Source organism: Nematolebias whitei, chromosome 10, assembly GCF_014905685.2.
Source record: "Nematolebias whitei isolate Nwh7 chromosome 10, NemWhi1, whole genome shotgun sequence".
NCBI lineage: Eukaryota > Metazoa > Chordata > Actinopteri > Cyprinodontiformes > Rivulidae > Nematolebias > Nematolebias whitei.
In genome coordinates this window covers 9,951,684-9,961,093 of record NC_056507.1, presented here as the reverse complement: position 1 = coordinate 9,961,093, position 9,410 = coordinate 9,951,684, and the positions used below count along the sequence as shown (strand labels likewise).

Below are 9,410 nucleotides of genomic sequence, written 5' to 3'. Positions count from 1 at the left end.
TTGTCCCTAGGTGCAAGTGAGAGTGAATGGTTGTCTCCACGTGTCCCTGTGATGGACCCGTCCAGGGTGTACTCTGCCTCTTGCACAGTGATGGCTGGACATGGGCACCAGTGACCCGATAAGGAAGAAAATAATGTTGAAAAAATACAATATTACCTTATATTTCCCTAAAACATTTATTATAAAACCTCAAAAACCCATCTTCCATTGTCCTTTTACAGGTTTAAAATTATGGATTTTTGAGTTTTGCAGCTTGTTGCATTTTGTTTTTTTCACATTTTCTACAACCTCCCGACTCTTCAGGAGTGGGGTGTCACTAAGCAGTCAGCAGGAAGGAAGGGCTTTATGAAGTCTGGAGAGAAACATCCAACACACAAATCATTCTGCAGATTTAAAGGTCCAGAGAAACGTGTTCTCAAAACCTTAAAGTCAAATAAAAAAATTTGTTCACGGTCTGAGGAAATCAACAGAAAAATGTTCTCGTGTGGCTTCCTTTCCAGTAATCCGGAGCAGATTTCATCTTTGCTGATTCATTTGCCTGCGGACCATCAGCCATCTTGCTCGGATCAACTCTCAAACTGGTTCCAGATCCAACAATGCACCAGCTAATCCTCCAACTGGTCCCTAGGAGTGATAAAGACCTTATTCTCACCATACTCCGTCACATCCCCCATCCTGCCCTTCCCCCTCCATTTGAAGGGTCTGGACCTCAGGCTGGTCCGGTTGTGGCAGCTCAGTTTTTGGTCATGAAGGAGGTTCCACATGAGCCAGATCTGCGGAACGCTGAGGCTGTGGACGACCATGAGCTCCTTGTAGAAACAGGGGTCAAATGTCTGAAGGTGGGGGGCTGCGGACGGTCGGAGAATCCCAAAAGTACGAAAGCCCTGATGGCGGGAGGCTTTGACGCCGATCAGCTGAAGGCACATTCCCAGGAAGACGTCGTCGATCGGGAACAACTCCACCTGGAGGAATATTTAGAACCCAGTCAGTGAAGAACTCCTGATGCAGTTTTCACTCTCCGGCAGGTTCAGAAAAACATCTTGGAGGGAAACGATAACAGATGCAGGACACAGTGCTCAGACAGAAAGACGTTACGGAGAAGCTAGTTCAGATTGTTAGTTCCATGTACGAAGGTGTTCAAACAAGTCAGAACTGGCAAAGGCAACACAACAACATTTGGGACTAAAGTTGGCGTTCATCAGGGTTCATGTCTCAGCCCACTGTTGTTTATTGTTGGGATGGATGCAGTTACTGAGCTTAGTAGGAGAGAAGTTCAGTGGGATATGTTGTATGCGGATGACCTAGTTGTGGGTGGAGATTCTGAAGTTAATCTCCAAGATAGTTTCAGACGGTCGTAGCATACACTTGAGAATAAAGGTCTGAGAATAAACGCAGCAAAAACAGAGATCATGGTCTCCTCAAAAGCTAACGAGACCTTAACAATTACTGATAATAGAGGAAATGTACTGAAACAAGTCAGTGATAAATGCCAAAGGAAGATGTGAAGAATTGGTGCAGTGTGGCAAAAATGGAAGGAGTTGACACGAGTGCTTTGGGACAACAGGCCAATTCATATTAAAAGGAAAGTACAAGGTGATGACGTGCTCAGTCTTGCTTTGTGGAGCTGAGGTATGGCCTTTAAAGAGAAAGGAAGAGTAACTCCTGGAAAGAACAGAAATACAGATGCTACGTGGGATTCTTGGAGTATCCCTCAAGGATAGACAGTGAAATGACGATATCAGAAAAACGCTTGGCGTGACATACATCACGGATAAGATACAGAATCAAGAATGAGATGGTATGTGCATGTGCAGCGAATGGAAGATGACAACAAGGTAAAAAGGCTTTTAAATGCACAAGTTTTCAGTGAACAAAGCAGGGGATGGCAGAAGAAGAGGTGGATGGATATGATCTAACCGGATATGAAGACACTCCATCTCACAACAGACGATAAATGAAACAGATGGAGGAGAATCCATGCAGCTGACCCTGAAAGGAGCAGGAGCTACAGCCTGAAGGAGAGAGAGAGAGAAGAACTGAAGTTTAGAAACCATTTCATTTAAGCATGAGTTACCTGTCGACAGGCAGAGCTGAGCCTCCGGGCCGTACGCCCTGACATCACAAACCCCCCTCCTCCAGCATAGTTCGGGTACAGACCCCCTCCGTACAGGAACTCAGGGACAAAATACTTGGAGCTGCGGCGGCGGATCGGTTTAGCGTGGACGATAATGTCCCCAACAAACAGATCCTCCTCCGGGTCTCGGTCCAGCAGCATCTCCAGGATGTTTTCTACGTTCACGTAAACATCAGCATCTCCTTTGAAGATGAACCTGCAGGAGATCAGAACACAGTTCACTGAAACACCACCAGGTCCAGAATCAGAGTGTCCTGATACCAGCACTGACTTCACATGGGGACAGCTGCTGTTGACCCAGTCCAGAAAATGTGTCTCCTTCAGAGTCAGGTTGAAGAAGGTGTCTTCAAAGTCCCAGACCAGGATGTCCCTGAATGTCCGGCTCTCGTAGGCCAGGAGCTGATCCCAAAGAGGCAGAGCGCTGCGGTTCCTGGGGATCCCCAGCAGGAACAAGGTCCGGATGGAAACACCGGGCTGGAAAGGCCCCTCCTTACCCCACGTCTGACGCACCACCTGCAGCAAGAAACCCCAGAAGAAGTTGTTTTGTTCACACACACCTGAGGTCCGAGGTCCAGACCTTTCTATCAGGTCAGGGTTCTACAGATCAGAACCAAATAAAATGGGTCTGGACTTCACCAGGTTCTAAAATGAATCAGATCTAACAACAGGTTTCAACGAGTCGTTCTTCCAATGAGGAGACTGAAAAACTGGTTCCAGCTCCTGATCTAACAGAACCTCCTCCAGAACCTTCAGTGGTTCTCTGTAGGACTTCTTCTGCCTCTCTCTCATTTCTGGAGGAGTTCTGACCGACTCTTCTTTCCATCATTGATGGTTCTGCTCAGCTCTCTGAAGGTCCACCACAGAGTTTTAGTCAGATTGAGGTTCTGGACTCTGACTGGACCTTGGTTCTGTTCTTTCTGACTCGTTCTGTTGTAGATCAGCTGCTGTGTTTGGAATCATGGTTCTGTTGGACCCAGTTTGGTCCAAGCTTCAGTTGTTGGACTACAGAACCCTTTGGTCTCCAGAGGAGTTCCTGGTCCACTCAGGGACTGACAGGAGCCCAGACCATCAGCCTCCACCACCGTGCTGACAGCTGGGAGGAGCTGATTGCTGCAGTGCATTGTGGGGTGGTCTGGTTCTGGTCCAGAAGTCTTGTGGTTCCTTCAGATGAAACTTTACAAACCTAAGTCGAACTGCCATGTTGTTTTCAGATAGAAGAGGTCGTGACCTTTGACCTGCTGACCTGTAGAGTCACTGCACGGTCTGACCTTCAGGGTGAATCAGCTCTCTGAAATGTTTCCACGTGTGAATCAACTTTCTCTCTGTAGAACAATGGACTCTAAATGACCTTTGACCCTTCACACATTTACAAGCAGCAGCTGCTTCTCTGAGGTCATTGCTGATGTCTTTCCATCTTGGCGTTGCATTAACACACACCTGGATGCTCCAGAGCGGCAGAACGTCCTGATGAGGATCAGGTAATCAATACATTTGATCAATTCTTACCTGGCCCACAAAAAAAATGTTTATAAACAAAAACAGCTGGACTTTTATTCTGAAGCTGAAGACGTTTCTCTTCCCATCCGGGAGATTTTTATCAATTTAGCAAAGTTCCAGCTGCAGGTTGGACCGGAACAACTCGCCCTCACGGTGGAGGCTCGTCAGGCTCTTCTCATGCATGAAGGTGTTGGAGTGGAGCTGACTCACCTTCATGCACTGAGACAAAGATCCTAACGAGCCTCCGCTGTGAGGGTGAGTAGTTCCAGTCGTACCTGCAGCTGATCTAAGAACAGGGCCAGGCCTCTCAGGCCTCAGTTCCCTGCGAGCTCCAAACGCTCCGGACATTTTAGAGCAGATGAAGCCTCCCAGACGAGGAGAGAAACGTCTCCATGACCTGGATGATGGAGACCCTTCAGCAGCTATTCTTACCTGCCTTTTGTCAAAATCTGCAGCTGTGGATTTCACAGCGATGAGGAGATAAGGAGCCTCAGTGCTGCTCCCTCCTCTTCCTCCTCCGTCCTCCTCCTCTTCTCCTCTGATGTCACATTTCTTCGGCTGGTCGATGAGGAGCTTGAAGTTCCTGTTGTCCTTTTCCCTCAGATAACCTTCAAAGTCAAAAGGTGGCACTGTTGGTGCCGATGGGACGTTTCCAGCTGTCTTGGTCCCCGCTGCCTTCTTCTTCTTCCCCGACCTAGACCGGGTCTGAGGGGACCGGGTCTGAGGTCTGGATTCGGGTTGTGAAATTCCAGGGATGGTTTGCAATTTGCAGAGAGGCAGCTGAGGCTCCGACGTGACCTGAGCGAGGAAACCCAAACAAGCAAAGCTTTGGAAACTTAAATGTTTTAGAAAGTTTTCTAAGTGATTCTGGAAACAACAGAACATTTTAATCCAGATTGAACCGGTTGCATCCGGAGAAAATGTGTTTCTAAAAGTGCTAGCAAACAGCCAAAACAGCAAAAGACAAGGTAAAAGCTAAACGTAGCAGAACAGTAGCTAAAGTTAAAAGCAGCAGCAGGAGATAAAAAGAGATGCAGCAGATTTCAAAGCGAACAAGGATTTTGAACCAACGTGAGGGATTCTGTTTCATGCGGTTCTGTTTCTTCAAAAAGTTGTAAATAAAGTAAAATGTTTAGAAAATTATAAGTTACATAAATCAAAAGTGGCAGCAGCTTTCTACTGAACAAGCCGAATGTTTTAATACATTAACAGCTAAAATAGCACAAAGTCTGCAGAATATTTAAATTAAAACAAACAAACAAACAAAAAACCTGGAAAACAACAGTGTGAATGCTGAATCATCGAGTTTATACCTGTGAGGGCTCCTGGCCCCCTTTGGCCCCCCTGGCCCCCAGCAGGATCCGGCTGGAGCTGGTGGAGCTGTGGATCTCCAGCTTCAGCTGCGGTTTGCTCCACCCTGAGGAAAGAAGAGCCTGGAGACCCGGCTGGGATCAGACGAGACCCGAAGGACGGGTTTGGTTCTGGTTCTGTCGCCTCCCTACCTGCTGGGTGTAGAGCAGGAGACAGAGCAGCAGCAGAAGAACTAACGTGCAAATCACTTCCCCCCTCCTGTGGAGGATCCTCCTCACCATCACGGCTTTCCTCAGCCTCTCCAGGCGTTGGCAGAAACTCATACCTGAAGCTTGAAGACATTTTGGTTCAGAGAACATTTAGTCTTCGGCTGCTGGTTCACATTTAGTCTTCGGCTGCTGGTTCGCATTTAGTCTTCGGCTGCTGGTTCACAATCCTGACGTTATTCTCACTGCTGACAGTCTGAACACTCAGGTTCTGTTCCTGTTCTTTTGGCTCATTTTAAACTACTTTAAGTACTTTATGCCTTTTCAACCATTCATTCAGCTCGTTCAGGAGACGGCTGCTGTGACATTTGGTTTTTATAACTTTTATACTTTTCAAAATATTGAACTTTATTTACAAACATTGTCTCCATTGAAATTAACTAAAATCTTCAATTCCTTCAAAAACTTTGTTCTCTTTAAAACCTGTTTCAGATTCTGTCTCCTTTTGCTACTTCAGCTGTCAGCTAATAATATTTTAGCTTGCATTTTGCTGCTTTTACCTTTACTAATATTGAGCTTTAGCTAGTCTTTTGAAAAATGTATAATTTAGCTCGTCTTTTACTGCTTTTAGTTCATTTGATAGTGTTGTGTTTTGTTTAGCTTTAAAGCCTTTGGCTTCTTTTACATTTGATTTTAACCAACTTTGTGCTACTTTGGATATTTGGTTTGTTTTTTGTCACTTTTAGTTTTAAGCTAGTCTTTTACTGATTTTAGCGATTAGTTAGCCTTTTGCTGCTTTAGCCAGCATTTGGCTGCTTTTTTGTTTTTCCCTAATGTTTCGCTGCATGAAACATTTTGATTAACCTTTGAACATTTGTCTTGTATTTTGCTACGTAAGCGAGTCTCTTGCTACTTTTTGGTAGCATTTAGTTTATTTTAGCTCTTTTGCTATTTTAAGCTTTTAGCTAGGCTTTTACTACTATTTTGTAGTGTTTTGTTTACCTGTATTTTAGCTCCTAGCTTGCTTTGTGCTATTTTTGCCTTTGGCTAGTCTTTTGTTAATTTTAAACATTAGCCTTTTTCTATTTTAAATATTAGTCCTAATTTAGTTTTTAGTTAGCTTTTTACCATTTTTGCTAGCCTTATGCTGCTTTTAGCTAGTACGTATTTTGCCGCTTTTAGCTATCCTTACTTGCAAAATTTGACAAATTTATTACTACTTTAACCTTTTACTGCTTGTAGTTTTTCCATGTTTTTTCCCCTAGTGTTTTGCAGTTTTTAGCTATTGAGCTAACCTTTTGCTACTTTGATGATTTGGCTTGTGCTTTGCTACTTTTAGCTCCTAACTAGCCTGTTATTGCTTTTGGCTTTAAGCTAGCCTTTTGCTACTTTTAGCTCTTCATTGTGCAGCTTTTAGCTTTAACTTCTCAGTTTCAGCTTCTTCAAAAAACTTTTTTTATTCTACATTTCAGTTTATTTTGACAGAAAATTCAGTTTCTCTGATTTAAAAATAAGTTTTAAAAGATTATATTCATATTTGTGTCACTTTTTTTTCTTGTGTCATCAAGTAAAACACTTTTAGAGTGAGAAGAACAGCAGCTCTGTGACAGAGAAATGAGAATAATAATAATTATTATTATTATAAAGCAGAGCTCTTAAACCTCTCTGGGTTTAAAGCATAAGCTCACTCCAGATGTTTTTATTTTACGGTTTAACGGTTTTTATTTTAAATTAATCCAAACTGTCTGAAATTAACACATGAAACAAGGTTTTTAGAGGTTTTAGCTTTTTTCTTCCCGAACAGTGGAAAAAGTTCTGCATTGACCCAGATGAGTCGGACTTACCAGCAGGAGGTTCGGACTGGAAACATCTGGAGTTATTCTGCTTCACATTTCACCTGAAAACCCAGAACCTGGACCAGAACCTGGACCAGAATGAGTTTCCAAAGATCCGAGGAGCCGCTGCTTCTGCAGGGAGAAAATGAAAAATCAGAACTTTTTTTTCTGTCTGACCCAAAAGAACCGAAGCTGCGCGTCTGCACGCATGCTGCCTTCAGGGCCCGTCGGCAACATGAGTGATTGTGTTTATTATTTTAACACCAAACGAACTAATGTTTTTCTTTTTATCTCAGAACAAAACAAACATTGAATCAATGAATAACTCTTGTTTATTGTTTTTAAATTACTTTTTCAGTAGAAGGTCACCAGGCGAACATGAGAACTGAAAACAGAACCAGAACCTTTGATTCTGGACCCACTAGAGGGCGCTGTAGACACAGAGGAACCGTCATCCAGATGTTTTCTCTCCTGCAGATGTTGAGCTTCACTCCTTGTGGCTCGTGGGACAAGATTAATGATTCTGGCTTCAGGTGTGAGAAGTCCCGGGTTCCTGGAGGAGCCTGTCCAGAACCAGGATGGAGGACACTGGTCCAGAACAACATCTGGAATATTCAGATTAATATTCCCCTTCAGGAAAATAATTTTTATTTGTTATATATATTATATTTATATATTATGTTTTATTTATGATATTTTTATTTATTTATTTAGAATAAAATATAATCTACGCAGACTCACCTTTTGGGTTCCTTTTTTTTTGTGTGTGTTTTGATGAATTGGAATAAATGTTTTATCAAGAAATATAAAGAAACCTCAATAAACAATAAATAAATAAGAATCAAATGTTAATAATCTGTCTTTTTTATATTTTCTCTTTAATCAATAAATTTGTTCTACATTATAAATACACTGATAAAAGAGATTTAGACATATTACATGTGAACACAAAAGTGCATTTAGATCTTTGTTCTTTAATCATGGAGCTAAATGGACCGGGCTGCTGTAGCTCAGTGGTCAGTCTTGTAATCCTGAGGCCGCTGGTTTGAGCCCATTTCAGTCAGGAAGAGAATCTGCATTAAAACCAGTCAAATCTTCTCCTGAAGGGAGCAGGCGAAAGAAAAACATTTACCCAGACTGACCCTCAACAAAGAACAATAAGTTTTTTTGGTTCTCTTGATTTAAATCATTAGATCAACTAATTAAAACTGCAACAAAATGATTTCTTATGAAAGTAAATTAGTTGTAGATAATAAATGATAAAACATGGAGCATGTGAGCTGGCACTCAGAATACGGAGCTGAACATGAAGGCATCGCCATTTGAAGTTAACTGAATAAATCCAGATGTGCCAAACGAAGAGACGGAGGAAGAGGAGGAGCAGGAGGAGGAGGAAAGATTCAGGGCTGATTCAGAACCCAGAGTCCAACAGAATCTGAGCTGGTCCAGATCCAGTGGAAGTCACAGTGCAGATGTGGAGGATGTGCGTCGGTGCATCATCACCATTTTGATTTTTTTTTTTACCTTTGAGAATATTATTTATTTATTGTTTTCAGGATGTAATTAGAATTTCCTGGTCAGTTCAAGTGGTTCTGATCAGTCACAGAGTTACGCTTTGGGTTCAAATCTGGGATGAGCCCATTTACAACTACTGCCTCGTAGAAAGTCGTGTTTATTTCAACTTAAGTATTAGATGGAAGAGGATGAGTACCATAGTGCTTTTTTATTTACTTAAATTATTACTTTAATCTTAATTAAATGGGGGAGGGGGGGGGGGGGTCAGAATCCTTATTTCATAAATCTGAGTAAAAAATTAATTCATTTATTTTTTGCACCTAATCCTCATCTGTATCGATGAAATTTGCCCTAAATGAAAAATAAACAATGTAAACTTAAAACAGATAAGAAGTGTATGTACTGCAGTCCAGTGGATAAAGAGTGATTTTGAAACAATAAATTATTTCACGGGTTTTATGTTTCCAGACTTTTGTCATTGCAGATGTGCCAGAAAGGATCCTGTTAGAGCCACGGAGTGAAAAGGGCTCGTCCGGGATTTGAACCCGGGACCTCTCGCACCCTAAGCGAGAATCATACCCCTAGACCAACGAGCCACACAGATTAATGCTCCACATGTGTGTTTTGCTCGAAACATCTGTATGAGCTGCTGATGTGGCAGGTTGTTTTCAGATAGGTCAACAGGTCCAACAGCACCACCTGCTGGTCACAGGAGAACCACGTTGGATCTTTAAATGTATGTTGAGCCATTTAATTCAAAAATAAATAAATAGTGTACTCTAAATTTATTTAAAAATATATATACGTTTTTAAACAATTCCTCTTTTCTTTCTTTTACAAAAAAAGTAACAAACAAATCAACTGGACAACAAAAAGGTTGAATCATGTCATCTGGACTTCGTTTTTTTGTTA

At 42.2% G+C, this 9,410-nt stretch overlaps 1 protein-coding gene and 1 non-coding gene across 2 annotated transcripts; both read right to left on the bottom strand.

The window, feature by feature from the left end:
- Positions 1-605: 605 nt before the first annotated feature.
- Positions 606-5,301, bottom strand: b3gnt9 (UDP-GlcNAc:betaGal beta-1,3-N-acetylglucosaminyltransferase 9). Its single transcript, XM_037683128.1, has 6 exons — positions 5,134-5,301; positions 4,945-5,064; positions 4,064-4,429; positions 2,406-2,647; positions 2,075-2,330; positions 606-962 (listed from the first exon to the last, which is right to left on the bottom strand). Exons 1-6 carry the CDS (start codon positions 5,299-5,301, stop codon positions 606-608), a joined length of 1,509 nt encoding a protein of 502 aa, XP_037539056.1.
- Positions 5,302-9,022: 3,721 nt separating this feature from the next.
- On the bottom strand, positions 9,023-9,094 carry trnap-agg. Its single transcript has one exon. It is a non-coding gene; the product is annotated as a tRNA-Pro (tRNA).
- Between the last annotated feature and the right edge of the window lie 316 nt (positions 9,095-9,410).